At 38.2% G+C, this 23,372-nt stretch overlaps 1 protein-coding gene across 1 annotated transcript in view; it reads right to left on the bottom strand.

The window, feature by feature from the left end:
• Positions 1–23,372, bottom strand: part of CPED1 (cadherin like and PC-esterase domain containing 1) — a 134,385-nt gene that overhangs the window by 105,024 nt on the left and 5,989 nt on the right. Inside the window, exon 2 of the mRNA XM_010215322.2 lies at positions 17,165–17,351. Coding sequence (XP_010213624.2) covers positions 17,165–17,351 — 187 coding nt within the window. The remainder of the gene's footprint in view (positions 1–17,164; positions 17,352–23,372) is intronic.

Here is a 23,372-nt window from a genome sequence, read left to right as displayed (position 1 = left end):
AGACTCCAAGATAATCTAGTGTGACCACCTTGAATTGCTTTCATTCAAAAAGAATCAAAGGATATACTAGGCAATTCAAATAGAAATAACCCTCAATCAACAATAAACTTTTATTGCTGTAGTGTACAAATTATAATTTTAATCTAGATTGTAATGTTTTCATTGGTTTTTACTGTGACTTGATAACTGGAATCATCAAAAGGTTTAATGGGGAAAAACAGTTCAAAAGACAGCAATCTCAGGAGAAAAACAAACATGTTTTATCAACAATGGAAAATAGCAATGCAGAGACCAACCAAAACATCTAAAATACAAAGAGTTTTTGTGTTTTGAAATCATTAATCAAACTGAACAGAAAAAAAACGCACAAATTACTGTAGGATTTAGTGTATTTTATATACTTAAAGCAAAAATGTTGCATTGATCAAACTCAAGCATTTTGGAAGGGAAAACAGATTTCCCAACTGAACTAATCTTGTTTCTAACTTTGAAATTATCATGTTATCCACATAAATGAAGGCATTGGAAGCTGGATTTTGCAGGAAACCTTTTAGACATGTGCTAAGTATGCAAATATATGAAGCTTTTAATCTCTTATGTGCATACACAGAAATTTACTATTATTTATAATTGAATGAGAATGTTCTAGAACACAGCTAGAAATTTCATTTTTTCAGTATTAGTGTCACCATCCTGATTATTTGAAGGAAAGAAGTCTGAAACAGTCTTTTGACACTGTTTCCATTCCACATATAATGTGGCTGCACAGCTATTTGAAAAATCAGCCCTATACTATCAGTTTTTTTTAGTAGAATCTCAAAGGAATCCCCACTATATGTTCAGATCTGCTCAATTCTTTCATTAGTAAATCGAGTGATGGAATACAAAGCATAGTTACCAAATGACACCAAGAAGAAATGTAAGCACTTCGGAAGACTTGATCTAACTTCAAATGATTTTTGATAAATTATCCAAATTCAACCTGAGGAAGTGGCAGGTTCAAACTGCCACTGAAAGAGGACAGATGGACAAACACAAATGGACAATACCACAGAAAAATATTGCAGAATCATAAACTGCGCAGTATAACAGTATAATACCATTGCAAAAAAGAGAAATAACTTTTGAGTGGTTGGAAAAGATTTATTGGAATTGAAACTGCTGAATTTCCCCCACTGGTACTGCGGTTTGAATTTATTTCATGTTGCAACATGTTCTGAAGAAAAAGGATGTTTTTCATTACAATCATAACCTTGCAGACATTGAGAGCTGCAATCAGACCTGAACATGAGTGTTCTACTCAAGGGGTAATGACTCCATACAGTTGGTGCTGTTCACGCCTCACTAGTAATACTGTACCCACTTTTGGAAAACATAGTTTCAAGAGAGGCTAAGAAGAATGACATAGTCTTTGCAACACCTTACCTATGAATAGAGATCAAAAGAATTTGGTTCTTTTGGGGGGATTTCCTACTCCAAAATGAAGTTACGGTGACAGGAGATCATTCTGCTGAATAATAAATGTTTAAACGTCAAAAAAAAAAATATTGATCACTGAGGTTAGGACAGAAAGTAAAAATTTTGATTTGCAGATTTGCAAAATAAATAAATAAATAAATATTTCTAAATGTAAGGATGATGTACTGTAATAAGTTACTTCTGGAGGCTATAGAATCCCTGTCAAGGGAGATGCTGGGACTTATACAAACTCAGAGATATACTAACACTTTTTAAAGAAAGAAATCCCCTTCAGCTCTGTTTGAACCATATTTCCAGGCAACTCTGAACTGCTTGGGATGTGAAATGAAACTTTTCATATACAAGTATTCTTCCAAGCTCTGACATAGTAAACTTTATTCAGATACATTCTGGGCATGTTGAAATCCTGATCTGTAAATAAATTTATGATGAATATAAGTTTGACCCTTGTGTGTCATGGTTCCTCAAAGTCTATAGGAGAAAATGCTGAAACCCTGTGCTAAAAGCAGGATAATGGAGGGAGCACAGATTAAACTAAGTTTGGTGAGGATGCACTTATTTCTGGAGGTAGTTGCTTGTGTTCAGATCCAACTATTTCACTTAAACAAGTCTGAGTCTGAGGAGCAGGATTCAGCCCTGCAACGTGATCAATCTACAGGAAGCCGACAGCTTGCTCCTCAAGAGGTGGTGTGAAAGAGCCACCAGGACATGGCTGCTGGAAAACAACTAGTGCTTCTTTGCTTGGCGCCAGACTGGGTTGGATTTTTTGCTTACCAGCATCTCACAGGGCAGTAGTGTAAGCTCTGAAATGCTTTTTGGGGATGTGAGAATTCTACACCTCTGATGATCTGAGCTTCACTGATAATGCTCCAGGGAAATATATCATTTAAAACCTATTTCTGGTTATAGCAGCTTGGCTGTCACACTTGTGTAGAGATTAGAATGCCATTTGTTGTTGGACTGAGTACTTTCTCTGTGTTAATCACCCACTCTTTTAGATATTTTTAATATCACTGTCTCATTTTAAGGCTTCCCCTAGAGGAATGTCTCACATGCAATTATGCAGGAATTATCCTCTTCAGTGCTTCTTTGAATCCTTCTTTGAATCATTCTTCCAAGTAGTTTTCTTATCATGTGGCTCTTTATAGTTGACAATTATCAGAAATTTGAATTCACTGCCTCAACAATGGAGAAGTGATCATTGTGCCAAAGGAAAACAGTCTAGGAAAAGATAGTGAAGTTTTTGATTATTTTATGTATTATTTGTATAGCAGCTGCTCATGTGCAATCCTCTTAATGTTTTTTCACAGCAGGCTCCATATGACTTATTAAGACTGCTGGTACTCTTCCATAACACACAGTCCAGATCAGTGACCACCTGTTTAATTAGTCAGACTAGGTTGAAACCTTCTGAAAAATAAATTATAGTGAAGTATTATAAGGGTAAAAAAACTCCACTGTATGTATGAGCTGAGCTTGTTTGACACAGTCAATTCATTCACAAAATATTCTGTATGCCTATGTATATGAGGAAGAGCTTCTTGGCTGCCAGGGAAAAGCTGTGGGAATCCTGAGGACACTCTCTATTCACCCCTCTCGAGGATGATCAGGGTTTTATTTTAGCTCTGCTGCCCTATAACTATGAGGATCTGAACTGCCAAGGGAAGCATTCTTTGTAGAGGAGAGGCTGGCATGAGGCAAGTGGAAGCAGGCTAATTCCCAGGGCAGCTCACCTCTCCCTAGACAGCTTAGCACAAAATGTTGCCCTGTGCTCTGGAATTAATGCAAAGTCACAATTGAGTTCAAGCTTTGGAAATGAAATAGTCATTCGAGGCGCCTCATTCGTAAAAGCAGTGTATTTCTTGACTATTTTTGTACCTCTCCTGAAAATACTTCAGTTATGTTGGTCAAAGCATGGTCTAACTTTGAATGGTGAAGCACAGTGCTTCTACTCTCCTTAAAAAAAAAAAAAAAAAAAAGGTAAATAAAAGAAAGAAGAAAGTTATTTTGTTTCCTTAAATGAGGAGTTGCTGAGCTGCAAGCTTGCATTTCTTGTTAATCTAAAGCAGAATTTTTAAAAGTATACAAGCAAAAAACATAGCAAGCCAAGGGTTACCAATTTCTTCCAGAAGAACTGAAATTTGGAAAAGATGTTTTGCTTTTTCCACTTGACCTCAAGCTACAAAACTAACTAGGACCCACCTAACAAGTCTACCGAGTCTGTCTCACTGGGTTAATTGCTAGCACAAGGCAGATATGATTTTCTATAAAAGAAGCAAAAGAGATCAACTGCAGACATAAATACAAGAATCGTGAAGTGACTGGAAAATCAATCTTTCCCTATTTATTTCACATTCACTCATGCAATATATTAACAGTCCTTACTGCAATCAACAAATTAATCTATTATAAGAAACAACTATGAAGGCATTTGTAGACCTTCAGTGAATGATTTAAAGTGGTATCTTTCAACCTATGAATAAATAGTTATCCATAAAACATCAAACAATGCTCAAAATAACTGCAGTATTGTTAAACATTTTTTTTTGCAACCAAAGAATCAATAAAATATCGAAATAAAGTAACTCAAGCACATTCAAAAGTCTGATTAGCCTGATTTGGACAGAAGGGTATTGCAATATTTATGAAAAATGCACTGAATGGTCCTTATTTTATCAGAAAGGGTCACTGATAGGCAAAAAGCATGTATTTTCTGCTGAGTTCTGCCCTAGATGGTAATTCTTACAACCTATAGTTTTGTTATGAAATAATCTGTGAACTCAAGCTACGAAAATATCCTATCAAAATATTTCGTGAGCTATAGAAGTGTTCAACAGCAAACAAAAAGGCAATTATGTAGTCCTGAACCATTGGCAAACACATCAGAGAAATTCAAACACTCAAGCCTGTTATCCCGCTTCCGTGCTTACGCTCCGCACTTTGGATGAATCTCCAGATTCCTCTGGTATGCTCTCCACACATGGGTGCTTCCTGCACAGCCGTGGTAAGACTAAAGTCCGATGCAATGTGCCTTGCTTGTATGCAAGCTAAAAAGGCTTATATCCCTAGTTGCTCAAGCATACTCATGCAACTGAGAGGGATACAGGGATAGGACTGGGAAAAACAAGTAAGCTCATGGAGAAGGCTGCTATTAAGTTAAGAGAGTTACTGTGCTCTCTGTTTATTATAGGTAGTGGAAAATTTACAATGATGTCTGGCACTGGAAACAGGGTTTGGAGCTAAGCAAGGGAGACAGTGGCAGGTCATACACTGACCAAACAAAAGTAAACAACACCAGATTTTTGCATGTTTATCCCATCTCTGATATAAGTCATATCACTTTTAAAGCACAGTTCAGTGATAATCCACATGCAGATCACTTGTATCCTTAGATAAACGGCACAAAGAGATCTCTCCTGCACTCTGTGCTGGTGGGAAAGAGGAGGGCTCCGTTCCCTGCAGGGAGGAAGGGCACAGCTCCATGCTGTGGTAGAGGTGTAAAGGCCAGGAAGGAAGGAGAAATGTTCCATTCCCATGCGGGAAAGGGAGAAAAACCACATGGCTTCACGCAAAGATAGGAGGAGAGTTCTCTACTGTACAAGTCATGGAGAAGAAGAAAAAAAAGCTCCACTCCGATCTTTTCGAAGGAAAAAGACTGCCTGATACAAGTCCATTTGGACAATCCTTGCAGCTACTTGATCCAAGTTTTATTTTCTGACAGATAACTCAGGAGACTATACCTAGGAAAGAGTTGAGCATCTCTGCTCTGTGCATCCTGAGGCAAAGCCATGTGAAAAAGCAGCACACGGTCATGAAATGGAAGGACGGAACATGAGCAAGTGAGTCAAGTGAAAGGCTCCAAGAGCACATTTCACAACCTGAGCTCTTGACTGTGTTCTTTCTTGCTGCTCTTTGTGCACCATACATGCCTGCTCTGATGTTCACAGGGTTCTTCAAGATTTTCCATTTATTTTAATGTAGCTTTATCTAAACTTCAAACAGCATAATGAAAAGTAGCAGGTTAAAGATGTCAAGTAGTTACCTCTATAGTTCACTGAGCAGAGTGACACAGGAATGAAAACAAACATGTGCAGCAATAATAAAACCCACACTTGGGATAGAAAAAAACTCCACTAGGCTAGAATACAGAGTTGTCACATGGAGAGAACAGGTAGAGTGAATTAATGCAAAGCCATTAGAAATCAAAAGTTCTGTAACAGAAACTTCTACTGAAACTCCAAATTATTTTTGTGGGAGAAAAAAAAATTAGGCCTGTAACACTTTTATTTTGGCTGGGTAAAACTCAGAGGAACACTGGATAGTGGATGACTGTGATCACAGGAGCCACCACAAAAATAAAGGGCATGAAGCCTCTTCCCCACCAAAATATGACCAAGCCTGCTAGCCCTGCTACTCTTACTAAGCAGGGTCTGGATTTTTCACAAAGGAGCACCTGACAAGTGGAAAGGGATAGAGGCTGGAGAAGAGATTTAATGTACAGTGATGCCTCAGAAGAAGGGATGAAGAAGATGCCACTGCCTGAAAACAGAGGAGCTTCATAATAAGAACATCCAAGAAACACATAGTTTTGTTTATTTGTCTTAACATCCCATCTTATTTTAATTACAATGTGCCAATTAAAGTGTTAAAAGCATGGTGTTTGATCACTTCTGCAAGAAGAATTTTTTTTAAAAAAAAGTCTGAATGGCAGCACTGGATCACTGCATTTATAACATTCAGGCATTCTGTGCCAGCATAAATTAATGATCTCTTAATACCTGAGAGGCAAGAAACTACCAGAATCTTCCAAGGGAGAAACTCAGGCAGAGAAGCAGCAGCTAAAGAGTGCTGGCCCAGGACCATTCTTTCTGGTTCATAGTTTTCTTCTCTCTGGGTGGCCACGCAACGCCCAGGTCCTGTATAGGCTCAAGGCAGTGACAGTTCCCAATATCTAGCAGAGATGAGGACACCCTCATTTAGGGGAGAAGGGAGTTTACAGCCATGGACATGAGCCATGTCATGTCATTTGTCCTCAGGACCGAGGAATGGACCCATTTTGAGTTAGACACTTCCAGAGAAGCTATGGTGATACAATAATTAAGTGCTGGCTAATACAAGGCAAGTTTCCAAGAGTACCCCATGGATACTGTTTCCTTGGCAGCATCCTATGTCATCTTTCTGCACTTCTCACTTGGCACACTACGGGGCAGTGGAAGTAGGTGGTACAGACACTATTGCGGCTACCATGTTGACTGTCCATGGAACATGAACTCTAATGTAGATGTCAAAATTATTCCTCCAAAACACTAAAAAAAAAGTAGGGTCAGACATTTCACTTTTGAAAGTCAACAGAAAAAAAAACACAGATTATTAGATCAGCAGAAAAATGTGCACTGCAACATTTGGGATGTAAATCAGATGTGCTGTGGAACTGGGCAAAGATAAAAAAAAAAAAAAAAAAAAAAAAAAAAACACCTGCTGCTTTCTCCTAACTCGTATATCAACCTATCATAAAAAGGGCCACCTAAGGTGCCCTACTTTATCTAGTTACCTTCTATAGCAGTGCTTTCTTGAGGATAGTTCTATTTTCTTGCTATTCTGAGATACTTCTCCAAAGGTCTTTTTCTAAAGCCGTAACACTTCAATCTAAACAAAAAAGTGATTTACATGTGCCATATTCTGTGTATTTAAGGTCCCAGTTTTCAACCCTCTCTTAGCAGAAAATCACCTAAGATAACTATTCTTTGTGGGAGACTGACTTCCAGAAACGTCACAGCGATACCAGGTTTCACTATGCTTGTAAAAACTGGATTGAGGACTGTTGCTTTTGAAAGTTGCTAGGAGCCAGATGTAAATATATATATATTTATATTTAAATGCCTAATTACCATTTAGGCAGCCAAATACTTTTGAGATCCGTTCCAAAATAGCTAGGTCTTGTTCTGATCTTATTTGTCTGCCTATTTAATTTATAAAGTACTTAAAATAGGCTACACATCAACATTCTTATCTCCTGCTAAAAGAGGAAATAAAATAATGAATTGCAGCAAATATCATGCTTTGCTTCCAAACAAAGCAAAAACGATTCTTATTTTACTGTTTTACACTGAAGTCCTTTGTTGAAAAAAAGATCAAAAGAGACTTAGTTCAACTATCAGTTGTTAAATAATTGTGTTTGCCAGATTCATCTTTCATTTACAAAGTACAGAAGAAAACATTGCACATACATGCATACACATTTTAATAGTTGCTATAAATTAAAAATTACACTCCTTTTTATAGCTAAATATTTATTTTGCAAAGAACTACCACAGATACCTGAAACTGTCATGACAATAATGTGTTTATTATAGAAAGTTTTAATGCCTAGAGTCTTTTGTTCTAAGCCTTTCCAAAATGCATACCACCTAGCCTTTCTGTTCTGTCCTTCTCGAAGTATGAATACATTTTATTTTTTACTTATATGGTGCACCACTGAAGAAATACTTCAAAAATATATCTTTACTCTTGCTACACGCTGAGGCTGTTAGTCTTCAAGTCCTACTATGTAGTCACTTTCTTATTCAAATTCTTTCTATACTCTGCCCTACTGTCCTGTTGTCTAAAATGGACATTGCTTTAAGACCTGCCAAAAATGACAGAAAATAGTTTTTTGTTTTTGTTTGTAATAACCAGAGAAGAGCTATCACTTCAGTATTTGTTCTCCGTATGAAGTAACTTCTCCAGAAACCTGAAAGCTATGGTAACAAGCTGTTTTGGTTTCTGAGTAAGTCAGAGAAGCTTTATCTCTCTTCACCATCTGTACAATGCAAACTAGGATTGCATCCAAAGGACAACCTCAGGGTCCAAGTAAGAGAATATTCAATATTCCATTGGAAAGTCAGCTTTGAAGGAGTATAATAAACATCACAGGGGCAGAATAATCCTTGCCCCACAAGGCAAAGGTTTCCATTTTATAAAAAATAAGCCACTGAATCAGAAATATGACATTCAGAAACACAGTCTAACCTGTGGGTGGCTACGGCACTTTTGATGTCTGGAACATTTTGGGGATGCAGTATTCAGAAGAGCTGTCAGCTGGAAGTGGTTGCAGCTGGGGAACACTGGAATCTCAGTCTAGGACAGGAGGGGACTAGCTGCAAATTAAAGAAAAGGCCCATGGGGTGTGCTTATAGCTTTTTGCTATTTAAACTGATAAAAGTCAGGGTGGCTAAAGTAAAAAGTATCCTGGGTTAGTTTAGAGATATATGAATGTCTGTCTAAAACAGGAGCATAATGATGAAAGACACAACACTTCTCTCAGCTGATCAGGGCCCAGAGCCAGAGAGTTCAGCAAAAGAGCTTCCAGCAGCCAAAACACTGGACAACCCTGATGCAAGAGGCCCTTAGACAGATGGTTCTGACAAGACTCCAGCTTCTGGCTAGGCTTACTGTCATGCTCCCAGCACCTATATTAGTTTAGAAAGAGATACATTTATTTATAAAGCAGGGTCTCTGCTGGAACCGTATTCAACCAGGATTAATTTCTTAAACTAAATGAGGGCAACATCGCAACATTTTAAAAATAACTTGAATAAACCATTTTCTGCAGTTACCTTCTTATCCTGTGGGCTACATTGTCTAAACATGGCCTCAAACTACTTTTAAAGGATTTGCATACTAGCAGTGCACTATAAAACTCACATGCCTATTCCTTAATCCCTCATGTTTCTTTAATTCCAGTAGAATCACACATTGTTGCTGCCTTTGGCCAACATATCCATCTGCCTGGACACTGGTGTTTTTCAGATTCTATTAACATGACATAATTTATTCCAGCAAAGATTTAATTTTAGCTCACTGTGTAATCAAACAGCTGAAATATTTTAATTATTGTGAGTTCTAAGCCCAAGAAATAGCACTCTCCATTGGACTGTATGTTCTGTTTATATAACTATAAAGAACTTTCGAAGTAATGTGTGTTTGGTAACTTTAAATGCTATCTTTTCTTTTTACTTTGACAAAGTTCAATGTCCTTAAACTGCCTTTTTTTTTACCAGCTAAGAATTTTCCCTTCTCCAGCAATAGAATGCTTTCAAAACAGTGTTTTAATACATTTCTGTAGAGAGATTATTTAAATTATATAAAGAAATAGTTTGTGCGCTTCTCTGTCAGCAAACATGAATAATTAGGAAGGAGAACACATATTGTTTAGAAAAACAGATAATGCCTTTAGATTCCCTAACAAGATACAACAGCATCCCGTTAGAGAACAGCATTTATTTGGATATGTCAGAAACACATCTGGGTTGTACTGAAACGAATGACGTTTGTGACTTGAGGTTAGGCTTCCACTTTCAACTAATTGGCCACTAGCCAGACTTAACTGCTAAAAGCAAAATTAAAAAGTGACCGAAACAATGTATGATGTATGTTTTTGGTATGAATGCTTTCCTCAAAGTATACTGAGTTTTCATTTTATGGAACCTATTTAACAAGCACATTAAATATGCTTTTAATTCATTATGCTCTGAGGATCACCACATCTCTAAGTATTTTGCTTGTCTAAGAAATTCCTTGCTGAACGCATGCATACGCATGCACACACACACAAAAATGCTTCTGAAATGTGTATTTTACTTGTCAATGCTTTACACAGGGCTAGAATGACATATATTTTGCGTTAGGAAACCAACCTATTTTGTATACTGTCAGGTATACGTTTGTACCAGCATTTAACCAGAGATTTTTGTAAAATAAGTTACAGCTGCTAGATTCAAAGATATGCATAATGTAACCCACAAAAGACTTTTTTGGCCAGCCTCACCATTGCTATTTTGCACAATATTTTAAATTACTTATTTATGACAGAAAGGAGCTTTTGCTTTTGCTGGCTTGCTAAGATCTCCAGTCCTGCTTATTTAACCTTACCTCCACAGGGTTGTTTACACTTTCAGAACCTGATTTCAATTTTCTTTAATTTTCTCAGAGACTTTTGTATTTATAAAAGCTGAGCATCTAGTGACCTCTCTATTCCTGACATTTCCTTTACTCTCTGCTATGAAAAAGAACAAAAACCCTAGTGTCTCATTTCTGTTCCAAAAAAACTAAACTGCTTCCTTCAGTGGGTTGGTCCTTGTAATTGAAAATGGCAACCAGATGTTTACAGAACACACCAGCAATTTTCCTTGAGGCTTTTACTCTTTATAATTGTTTGCTAAAGTTAGTTGGATTTCATGGAAACTTGTCTAAAGCTGAAACAGCAAGTAGGGTCTCTTTTTAACTGTATTCTGGACAAAAAAAAAGGAAAGAAAAAAAAAGTTAGAGCTAATGCCACACACTCCTGTTAATGTATTTCAAATGCAACTCAATAATAGAGGATTTCTTTTGTCTTAGAACTGTTTTTTACATAGCATCCAACTAAAGCTGTTTCTGTTTCAGTGAGTACATTATTTACTTGGTGGCTGCTCAAACTTCACCCGGCTATACTCCAATGCACTAATGACTTTATGATCCCTTCCCTTTCCCTGACACCTGTCAGGAATATTTTCTTACAGATTTGTACTTTGGTATATTTTGCATTTTAAGAAGATGCTGTAAGCTACATATTCCTTATTACTCAGCTCAAGGCCTGAGTCACAGCTGATTTGTATCTGGAATCTCTCCACATCCTTTAGAAATCACAATGTTTTCCCTATGCAGTTTATCTGCCTCATTTCCTCAAGGCCACAGACTTAAGGAGGTCTGTGAGCTCATATTGTTATTCAACAAGGGGACATGCTACACTTAATAATATCTATCTAATATTTAAAGAGCTCTAAGTATTAATAGTCCACAGTTCCAAGCAATCTATTTGATTTCCTCACCAGCCTTATCCCTAGAAAAGTTTTCCTAATATCTAATCTATTTTTGTTCTTGTTCTATTGCTTCATGTCCTATTTACCATGGCCATGACAAATGGATTATTCCTTTCTCCCTGGCAGCAGACTTTTATCATATTTTACATTAGCAAGTACCTCCATTCCCTTAGTCTTCTCAGTGCTTAAATTCGCTTTAAAAAGAGCAATTCTGTGTCCTCTTGTTTTTATCCCCATCTCTAATTCTCACTACTTTTGCTGATTTAGTGTGGCCTGGAAAATGAAAAGTAAATATCTGACAGTGACTAGGCATGACCTTGGGGTCTCTGAAACCCACAGCTCTAGAGTTTATTCACTAAAATAATTAGCAGCCCCGAGGAAAGCATTACTAGCTGCGTTTATGAAGAAGCACTTCTGCAAGTTCCTACCTTGTTGCTAGCCAGATGTCAGCAATTAAGCCGGTTCCTTGGCTGCTTTAGCCTCTGGTTAAAAGTGTGAATAGTCAGGACTACTAGAGGTGATACAATATGTTAGATAAATTGCATAAAGATTAACAGCAAGAAACATGTGTTTTCACCGTAGTTCTGACAGTGAGTCATACGGCATGAGACAAGATTTAGCTTTTATCCTCATTTCTCCATCTCTAACCCTAATGTGGTAACAATTGTCTGCCCTTTGGTTATGTTGTGAATAGAAGCGGACAGACACAGGTATTTTATTTCTGTGAAATATGCAGATTTTCTTTTAAGAGCAGTTTTTTCAAAAGACACGTAACGAAAATGACAAACCAAAACAAAAAATTGGTACAGAATGATTCTGAAATTTCCTTTTTTTCAAAGAGGTGAGGCAGATTTTTTATCACCTGTCTCTCCACAGCTTCTTCAGTCATAACAGCATCCAGCTATAACAGACAGAAACCCTCACCTAACACTACTTTATGTGTGGTGAACACCTGTGACTGCTCTGCTCTCTTGCTACCTGCTCATGCTTCTTGACATTCCCCAAACAGCAGATTTCTCACATTTTCGCAGGAAGAAACTGCATGGTGCAAGCAAGCAATGCAGGGCTCTATCCAGAGTGCCAAGGAGTGAGCCAGTGGTAGCCATATCTGCTATAATAATTCAACAATCCTCACATCAGCATTTTACAGAAAAATGGAAATGTTCAGGCTGCTCTAACAGTGCAGAATACACTGCACTGGAATACAGGGATTATTCACTACTGGTTGTAAAAACAAAACCTAGGTATGCCATGAGAAACAATAGCATTAACGTCACCTTAAACGGCAGACAGATCTCTGGAACCTAGAGCACAGAGAAGAGCCAAGACTCATTTGGATTTGCTCAACCAAGTCTATTATCTCACTTATTCCTTCCTGTTCTCAGATCAACTCCACCCAAGCACTACTCCCACCACTCCAAAAACCCTGATCATCCTCATAGCTGCTGGAACCAGAGTTTAAGCCATGCAGCAAAAGAACATAAACACAGCACATTCTTAAAATAGCAGAAGACAGAACAGACTTCAGTGAAATCATACTGATAAAGATAGGAAAGAGAAAACAAATTTAGATCTAATATTATTTGCAATATTTGTAAATTCAAAAATATAGACAGACTATGATCTTTGTGGAACAATTTCAATGAATACAACATGGAGCTGATATCGATTTCAGTGGAAATAAATATGAAGATTTAGTGACCTGAGAAGTATATATTGACCAAAGTTAAGCTGAGTTCAATACTTATCGTATGGAACAGTAAATCACCAAAAAAACAATTCGATATATGCACTGTAACCATCCTTTGAATGGTGTAGCTAAGATTTCATCTTCACTGGATGTCACTGAAACTGCAAACAGAAGCCACTGTAAAGTTTAAATACTTTACTGTACTCTTCTAAAAATACAAAATGATGCTATAAAATCAATACTGTGGAAACGGTACGTAATTCTTTTCCAGTCATCCACTGTAATTGCACCAACTTCTGGCAAATTATTAGAATCAACATGCTAAGACAGCAGGGACCATATAGTGTTACACTACACTTAGTTTGTCAGCAGCCTGAATAGATGCACGTTTTTCCATGGCCAAACTCACTAGCCATGATTATGGATATGCACAACTATTTTCAGTTCCAGAGACTGGAATAACAGAAATTATCATGTTACTATAAAATGAATTAAAACTGGTCAGATATGCATACAACTGCATATCTTCTTTTGGAGTCAGCAGTTTTCAAAGATTTGCCTAACTGACAATAAAGGTGAAGAATAGAGAAGTGAAGGAAAAGGCTATTAAGGGAGGGTCATCATTGACTAACACTGCAACCAAATGGAGCAAAGGACCCAAAAACTGATGGCTACGGCAGAAAAGATTTAAGCAGTATATTTATCTTAGAAGACATAATGTGGAGAGAGTATGGTATTCAGGGCAGGTTCAGACAACAGAAAATAACTAGGAACAAATTATATTTGGAGGGCAGAAATGTATTTTAGTCACATAAAATTCTTAGAGCTGCAGAACTGTGTGAGATTGTTGGGATCCGAGTCACAGGGACCCACATGATCCATTAAACTTTCTTGTGACTCCAGAGATGAGAGATTATCTGACCAGAAGGAAAAGTAGGAAGGCAGAAAACTGGAAAATCTTTGGTTAGTTCTTCTCCAACATTTGCCACTCCAGGATGGCTAAGGGTGCTCTGAAACCAGACAGTTTATCCCACTCATCTCTGACACTGCAGAACAGCTCTGTAACTTGCCAGGCTCAGCAGAGCAGACCTCCCAGGAGAAAGCCTGCAGGTGTAGAGCTTCCCTCCTTCTAATCCTTTCATTCTTTTTCCTTAAGATTATGCGACACTTCTTCCCAACCCGCTCTGAGCCTGGAACTTGTCTCAGATGTGATGCCTCTGTGAGCAGATTCTCAAAGACAAGGAGTAAGGAAGGAACAAAATACTGGGCACCATCTTTTGCCTAACTGGAAAACAAAAGCGTGCCATCTATAGAAGTGCTTGCAGCTACAACTTGATATTTAGATGACCAGCTATTATCTAACCTGATTTGAACTTCCCGTTTTACTGGGCATGCTGAACAGGCCTGAATGGATCTACTGCTAGCAGCAGCTTCATGTCCAAGGTGACAATCACAGCTCACCACAAATCTTGGTTATCCTGTCATCTGCTAATATGACAGTTTCACCTCCCTATCTCCTCCCCATCAGCAGAGTGAAATGTGTTAAATCTTACAACAAAACTGCCTCATTTTTAGACACTGCAAAAGGAAGTCTCAAAGCCGCTCAGAACTCAGGCAGATATCATCAGTCCATGGACTGTTCCCACCATGTGGGATTAATTGCAAAGGAACAGTGAAAGCACAACTACTTTTTGCTCAGGCAAAGCTGCTTAAGAATTTGCTGACAAAACTCTTAGTAGTTTGAATAATTTATATTTACTGCAGAAGGTATCTGTACAGATTTTTCATAAGAAACCATACAAAACAATCCCTTTAAGTGAAAGGAAGAAAGCATGTTTTGCCTTTTAATCTACTATTTTCACATTTTCAGAAATCAAAATTTTCTGGTTGGTCTATTAGAAGTGAAAATTTTCCACTTAAGTGTTTTCCTGATATTTCTCCATGTCAGCCTTTAACTCAAAGGAATGCCTGCAGCCCGTCTCTCTGGAAGATCGGTGTGCAGAGCTGCCACACTTGGGCTTCAAATGGGAGCTCAACTGGTCCCAAAATTAATAATCAGTCAGAACAAAAAAAAAGTAAGGAATGTTTTGTATTTTTTTTCCATGTATGACTTCAATAAGACTCTTGGCTCACTGCCACTCTAAACAAAAAAATCCTTTAGAAATTTGAGTGAACTTTGAAAGATACATGAGTGAGACAGACTGCACTGCAACTGTACAAAAATAAAAGGACCAAATAGAGCAGCTAAAAAAACAAGTGAGAAGGAATGACTTTATAGATTTTTCACAACATTCATGATCTGTGTTTCTCAGTCCATTATATACATCTTTTAATAGAAGCTCCAAGGGACACATTTTTTATAAGTTATAGCATTCTATTAGGAAAATATTATGACAAAGCATAACTTAACATACCCTTCCGCAAAGTACGGTGCATCAAGTACTATACCATCCCAAATAGTAAAACCCATCATTTACTGGCAAAGAAAAATAACTTTGGGCATAACTTGTTTAGTTCTAAGAAAACATCATCAGCCTGGTATGCAGACATGCTCTTTTACTTACTTCTTGTTTTTTAAACATAGTCATGTTTAGTCATAGTCACCCCTCTTAAAGCTAGGCACTTACATAACACAGGGAACAGTTTAAAGCAGACTTATGTTGCCACAAAATGGAATCAATGGAGTCTTACCCTTTACCTTAAATCAACCAGCATTTGATTTTTTTTTCAATACATCTAACATATGCTGGAAGCTGTAGGATATTCCTGGAAAATATGTAAAACCTTTTTAGTAGGTTTTTTTTTTCATTACTGGAAAAATAGTGCAGAAAGTACTGGTGCTGGCATCTGAAATATCCACTGCTAACTTGATTTCTGCAGATGTAGTGTTTGAAGAGTATCGAATTGAGCTGCAGAACATGAACCTGTGTAAGTGAATTTAGTATGCCCACTTCCTCAGCCACTTGGACTACAAGTGTGTCAGAGATGGTGCATATGGTCTCTAGAGATATTACCTTTTCTCTGAAGCCCATCTGACATTAGCAGAGCCTACAGACATGCTGCCTCTTGCCACCGTGAGGGTCAGTTCTCGAGACAAGAAGTTGTTAAGAGGTGCTTGTGTAATCAAATTAAAATAATAAGCGTTTGAGGTGAAGACAATTTACTACTTTACAGCGCAGCCTGTCAAGAAAACTGAATGGACCTCATTTTCTTGAAGAAAGCTGAATTTGTGATGGAATTTTGAGCATGCCAAATAATCATGTTTTTAATCTAGGAAACTACTGATCTTGTTTAAAGCAAAAAGCAAAACTAATATTCTCTGGTAACCCCAGGAACTTACTGAAGTCAGAAAGATACAAGTGGTGCCCTCTTCACTATGAGAAATAACTAGCCACTGTTTTTCTGCCTTGCAAACTCCATAAATAAATAAATAAATAAATAAATATCAGTTTTGGTCCTTACCTCTAAGGTATGCAACAGCACTTAAACACACTCAGGGTATTTAACCGGTATTCAAAGCTTTGCTGTAATGTTCCACAGAATGACTTTATATGACTAGGATATAGTCTCTTGTGCAAGAGAAAGTTTCATCTGCAGAAAGTTTCAGATTTAACTATATAGATAGAAACTCAGGAGAAACTAGGAACCTTCAGAAATTCCCCAAGCTTTTGATGCAAGCGAGAAATGCACTTCTATATTGTGTTGACTAACATGCTCAGTACATATATTACAAAAAAATCAGAACATTATGCAAGCAAAAAACATACATTTATGCATATGGCTTTCCTGTTAGAATGAATAAGAGAAAGAACCAAACGCAGTGGATATTTTTTATGTCATACAATGCTCTACTGGAAATACTGAGTGAATATATCAATTAAGTTGTCATCAACTGAGACGTCATTAGAACTATACCAAACCGATTTGATTTTCAGGACTAACTCCAAATTTTTTTTTTTAATCGAAGGAAGTATCTAATGGAAGAATCTTTGCAAAAAAATTAGCTGCATAACCAGGAAGGAATAGAATTTGGTTTGCAACAAATTGAAAATTCTTAAGTTTTAGCTTGTTGACAGAACGTTATAGCTTGGTGCCAGAATGTTAAATCAATAGCTAACATTTAGTAATTAATCAAAGAAGTAATTAACACCATGCTTACTGTGATAATGACCCTCATATTTGGGTGCGTCTGTCAGTCTCCCGTTTTCAAGAACCGTGACTGTGTACCCGTGTTGTGCCAGGATGCGCTGGCAGATCTGCCGCTCGGTTTTGCTGTGGGCAGGCGGAGCATACAGAACTGCTCTTCTTGTGTGGCTTCCAAAGTACTGCAGAAGGGACTCTTCGATCTAACAGCAAACATAACACAACGACAAGAACTGTAAGATGAGACACCTCGCAGAATTATAATATATGGTTGTTATTTTTCACAAAAAAAGTAACTTTCTGTGACAACCTGGGAAATATTTATGGTGCAGATTAAGAACTCTCTTTACATTAGAGACTTCTGACTACAAACTCTTTTTTTTTTGCCCTCTCTCTTCTTCCATCTTCATTTTAGACCACCTCTTGAAGGGTTTCATAGCATGGGGTAACAATGGATGAATGGATGATGATTCTTTCCTGCATGGAAAAAATCCTAGGCTGAAAAATAGTCTGTTGAGATGAGCTGGTGATGAGCACCTGCAGGTGAGTTTGAGCATGGTCTGAGATTGATATATGGGTGACCTGGCAGAAAGGGGGTCATGTCAGCATGTCTCATGGCAGCTGTTTCAAGGAACATATGTCTTACACAGACAGTAATCACAGGGGTCTGAGTTCTAATAGGCAGCATAGTTAAGAAAGAGAAGAAGAATATCAGGGGACAAGGAAGCAGGGGAACTGTAAATAGTACTGTAGATTGCTGTGCCTCTTGAAATTTATGTATATTTCTGTCTTCACCTTATTACCTTTCCACAACCTATTAGTCCTACATGATCCAGTCCATGGTAGGATCAGCAGAGATGTATATAAAGAAAGGGGAAAGGTATATGATATCTCAAAAAAATTGCAGGAAACTCATGCGCTATCTACCATTCAGTGTCTTTCCCACACAGGGCCTTGTGATAATAGATTTTGAAGAAATCCTTCCTGCCTACGGTAACCATGGATAGGAACTTCTTGCGAGGGGGAAGGGAAGAGAACCCTTCCACGCCCCCCTCACAAAGACAGTCCTGCAGATTAGACCTACAGTGTGAGCATTACATGTAGTTCTGAAAAGACTGAATCTTGGCATAACTCTCATCTTGCAGCTAAACCTCTGGAAAAAAGAGGGTGAGTTTATAGGGCATAAAAATAGGATGTTCCATGTGGGAAACAGGTAATTCATATGTGGAATATTCTAGCTATTCTTTTACAAAAAGAAACATCATTAGCAAGCTAGAATTTTTCTTGGTGAAAAGTATTTCCCTTTAGGATTGAAACACACTAGCATTTAAGGGTTTTAATTCAGGATATGAAGTTAGTTCTTGGCAAGCAGCTAAATTCCAACACAGCAGCAGCCACCAATATCTACTTTAAAAATCTAAAGCTCTCCCATGACTTTCAGATTTAGTCAGCTTAGCACGAGGCGTTGAAGGTGCTGCACAAACAAGGCACCACCACTCTTGCACAGAAGACCACACTGAAAAGAGAAACAGATGCTTCAATATAAACAAATGCTATTCAAGATGTATCCAGTTGTTTATAGATCTGGGAGCTAGTGATAAAGGCACTCTCTCAGCAGACTCTTCCCCAAGCACAGGATGTAAGTTTACATTACACTTGGCTACAGTCTAAGCTCCTTGGTGGCAGAGCATGCGCTATATTAGCACCCTGAATCTCATGCCATTTCTGCTTTCAGGCTAGAGCACACATCCTCTGTGAACAGGGTTGGCATAACTGAAATACGTCTAGCTACAACGCTGTCAAAGCCCTCTACATGTATTTGCTAAGTGTGTAACCCAACACTACTTTAGACATTGGAATATTGAGGTACATGCTGATCACATGCTGGCAGGAAGCAGCATAAATAGTAAATGAGCAAGTCACAGGAATTACATTACGTAACGTGTCAGATGTCCTCCCCTGTCCTTGCAGTATTTTTAAAACATGTTAGCTCGGTCAAAAGCTCAATGCTAAAATGTCTCAAAACATCTCCTTCACTTATGGCATATTTCTACCTTCGCCTCTCCCTCTTCTCTTGCTCGCTGCTTTTCTCCTGCCTCATATAACTGCAGCAGTCACTCCTCTCCATTTTCCTGTGTCTTTCCCCTCCCTCTGTGTTCCTAAAAACAGCCCTGGCCTGGTTCCGTGGCCTGTGCTCCCTCCCGCTGCCGCCGCACCAGGACACACGCTGCGTAGCTGCTGAGCGTGCCCCGACGCATGGAGAGCTTCCTGCTCCTCACCTCGCTTGCATCATGGAAGAAGCTCGGCAAAGAGAGACACCTCTAATGGCATTTTGCAAATGGATCCAATTTGCTTCCCACATGTGTTGTGCTGGCAAACACTGCAGGGTGAATTAAGGACGTGCAAGGCGAATACAGGGGCTGGAAATCAAGACACATTCAGTATCCAGCTTTCCATTAGGAGCTATCCCTCGTCAGGTCCTTCCTGGTGTGATGGAGAGTGTTTGCACCACAGAGGAAAAGTCCGACCTTAAACATTCTGCACTTTGCACGTGTCTGTGCTAACAGATGTTTTGGTTACCATGCTTTTTGTGTGCTTATTGTTACGATTCACTCACAAAAGGCTGATAACAAAAAGCACCTTTCTTCATAACAGCTTTTAACTAGCTCTGAGCACCCAGCATCAATTTTATTTCCTCCTTGGAGAGACAGATATTCCAGGAACAGCTCACAGAGTTTACCTCATCCTGGCCTTCCTCACAGCCCACACCTATCCCGCCAGCTGCAACTGGCCAGAAGAGCTCATTGCGGGCTCAGCAGCCTTGCTCGTCCCCAGAAAGTCTCTTTTTCCTTAACTAACAGCTTTGAATCCTCCTTTATCCTTTGTCTGCTCTCCTAGAGCTCTCAGGCAAACATAAACAGCAATTATTGCTAAATGGCTATTATCACTTGCACAGAACAGCCAAGGAAAAGGGCTCCGAGCTGCCTCAGGACTGCACAGGGGCTGCTACTGAGGTGCATGTGGAGGGATTAGGGCCACACGCGCACAGGAGCAGGTCATAACCTCCTCCGTATGGCCCACAGAGCTCCCCTGAGGACACACATCTCAGGGAAACACTTTGGAAGGGGTGTTTGGGTTGCTCATGTCCCACATCTTGGCATGCTGAGCCAGGGAGGCCCATGCGGGCCTCGCTCCGGTGCTCACCCATCCACACTGGGGCCACCCAGGTGTTAAGCGAGAGTCACTTCTGCCCACCCGCCTGCCAGAAAAGCAAGCAGAGGCAGCAGGAGCTTTGGAGCACACAGACAATCCAGGCTCCTCAATTTAAGGTCTTGACCGGGCATTTCACCTGTCAATGTTCTGAAATATGGTGTAGCTCAACACTATCTATGGGGCTTGGTTGAGGCCCACATACAGTTTTGCCAGATTTATTTCCTCTACCTTTTCCTTTCACAGCTATTTGCAATCCAGGTTACAAGAGGTAACATGTTCTTTGTGTTTTCTTGCCAAGTCAGGGCATTTTTTTCTGTTTGCTTGTGGTTTCTTTCTTTCTTTTTCTTTTCTTTTTTTTTTTTTTAAATCTATTCTTTAGCTACAGAGTATTAAAAGATTCTGGACAAATTCATGTTTTTAGCAAGGGAGCCTGTATTTTTTTTTCCAAAGCTCTGCAGAAAAATGTCTTACATCATTAACCATGCTGATCTAGTTACTGGTAGAAATATTTCATAATTTCCAATAATATAGCAATAGTCATATTTCTATAAAATTTTGCCTTTTTACATAAAACCTTTTCTCAACCACAAAAAAAATGGCATTCTGGCATTCTGGGCAGAGTTTTGGTATAAAAGAAGCAGAGTACAACTGATGAAAATAATCTGTTTGTATATTTTTTCATTTTATGATTCAGACTTTTTGGCATTCGTATAGCTTCTATGTGCATCAGGCTTAGATTAGGAAAGTGAATCCATAACATATGGGATATTCATGAATAAGTGTTAATGAACAAATGTTTTTATGACAAAATCATCTTTTTTTCTCTTTCCTAATTTGAAATTTCAGGCTATTTGTTAGTGGGTCACTTTATTACAGACTGACTACACCTACGTGAAAGAGATTGGCAAAGAACATCTGTGGCCCACATCTTATCTAAAGAATAGTGTGGCCTTCTCTGCTGAAATTAATGAGGCTTGACAGCAAAGCTGAGATTTCCCATATGATTTAGGATGAGGTCTATGTCAGTTTTGACATGATATACCTGTTCTTACAGCTTGAAACTATTGCACTTAGCAGAGTCTCTGACCTCATTTTACTGCAATAGGCTGTTACACAGATGATCCATAGCCTTAGCAACCAGTCTGAAGTGCCATAATGTATGTAAATAAAAAAGCTTTAAAAATAATTTTGTAATTTTTAAGCTTATATAATAACCTGAAAAACACAAAAGAAAATAAAATGCCTTTTAAATGAGCTCCATAATATTTATTATGAACTTTAAAAGATGAAGCAGAATATTCCTGTGAGGTCTTAACAAACTAAATAAACAATGTGGTCTATGTAATATGAAAGCTCAAGAATTACACAACTATCCTGTCTGACTGAAAATAGACCTTCCATATCTGAGTCGTACTTCTAAATTCTGTCTGCCTGCAAAATTTAAGGAGCTGCGAAGTTCTCTACTAAGGATAAAATATTTTGATATTTTCCTTTAAATGAGTTTAGCCAATTCTAGGCTATTAGTGTACTAGGATGCAATAGATTATATTACTTTCTTAAATTTTCCTTTATCTTATGAAATTCCTTGTTGTTCCAATTTAAATTCCAAAATTGGGTCAGTAATTAAATCCTACAACATGTAATTACTGTTGTTGCTTTGGCCAAGAAGAAAATAGCAAACATATTTCAAGATGAGGGGAGAGAAACAGTTCCTTGGCATTTTTTCAGATTCCAAGAAGACTGCATAATTCCATAAATATTGATGCATTGTCTCTGTCTGGCAAGGGAGCAAAAATACAGTTTGAACTATTGCCATAGAATTTCATTGACCATCACTTCAACTTTGGAAACAAAATACTTCTTCCTGAAATAGTGGACCAACTTAAGTCTGGCTTAGCTCCTCTCAGGGAAGAACTCAAAAGCTGTGAATCGTCTTTCCAGCTACCCAGCATTGCCCTGTGTGTAGTTTACAGGCAGCCTCTGTTTTACATCAAGCAACCCAAGACTGCTGGAGTCTTGTCCAATAGCTTCAAATAATAACTCGATTGTACCTTCACTTTTACCCCACCACTTCCTACAGGTTCTTGCAGCAAGACAGAGAGATACAAATACTGCAATGCCAACTGGAAGCCCTTGCACGACAAGGGAGTGCAACAGAAATACCATGAAAGAGAACCAGCCTTACGTAGACAACCCAATCATTACTAACAATATTCACAGGCATACTGCCTAAATTCCATCCAATTTAGCTGGAAGAAAGCCAGCAAAGGAAATCTGGACCTATCTTCATTTTGAGATACTACCTAGCACAAGACTACAATCCATCAATGGTATTCCCAGACACTACCACCCCAATTTTAACTATCATTAATAAGAAGAATGATAACAAAAACTTTGGATATGGTTGTAATAACCAAAGTGGCTCATTTACAGTAAAGACCTTTATTAATTCCAAATGTGGCTTTTAAATTCTTTCCAAAGTTTGCATACAAGCTCATAGAAATAGTTGTTCTTATTACTGTTCTATTTGAAAGGCATATATCTCCTGTACTGAGAAGTAACGGGGGAGTTAATTTCCTGTTTCATTTTTAGAGGACATTTAAATGTGTTGGCTTTATATATTGCTAGATTTCCTAATCAGAAAAGTTTGGTCTGTAGAATGAAACAGCTAGAATGTTATTCTACTTATAATTGTTTGAAAGAAAAAAAAAAAAAAGATCAAGCAACTAACTTACTGGCACCTATTTTGATAGTTCACTTCTGAAGACTTCATAAGTCCAAGAGCAAAGCTAGAGTTATTTGCATAGTCATAACCAACTCACTGAGTTGAAAGTATAGAATTGTTTTTCAAAATGCCTTTTCTTTATATGTGCAGGTAGATCATGGCCTCCACTGCCTCCACTGTATTTGGAACAGAGTAGGAGCCAAACCCTACCATCTTATCAAAATACATGATTTTGAGGAAAGGACTCTAATGAAGTAAATGAGTATGACTTGACCTGCATTTGCCT

Source organism: Tinamus guttatus, unplaced genomic scaffold (assembly GCF_059628265.1).
Source record: "Tinamus guttatus ecotype Peru unplaced genomic scaffold, ASM5962826v1 Tinamus_guttatus_pri_ptg000018l, whole genome shotgun sequence".
In the NCBI taxonomy this organism is placed as follows: domain Eukaryota; kingdom Metazoa; phylum Chordata; class Aves; order Tinamiformes; family Tinamidae; genus Tinamus; species Tinamus guttatus.
This window is presented reverse-complemented; position numbering and strand designations above follow the sequence as displayed.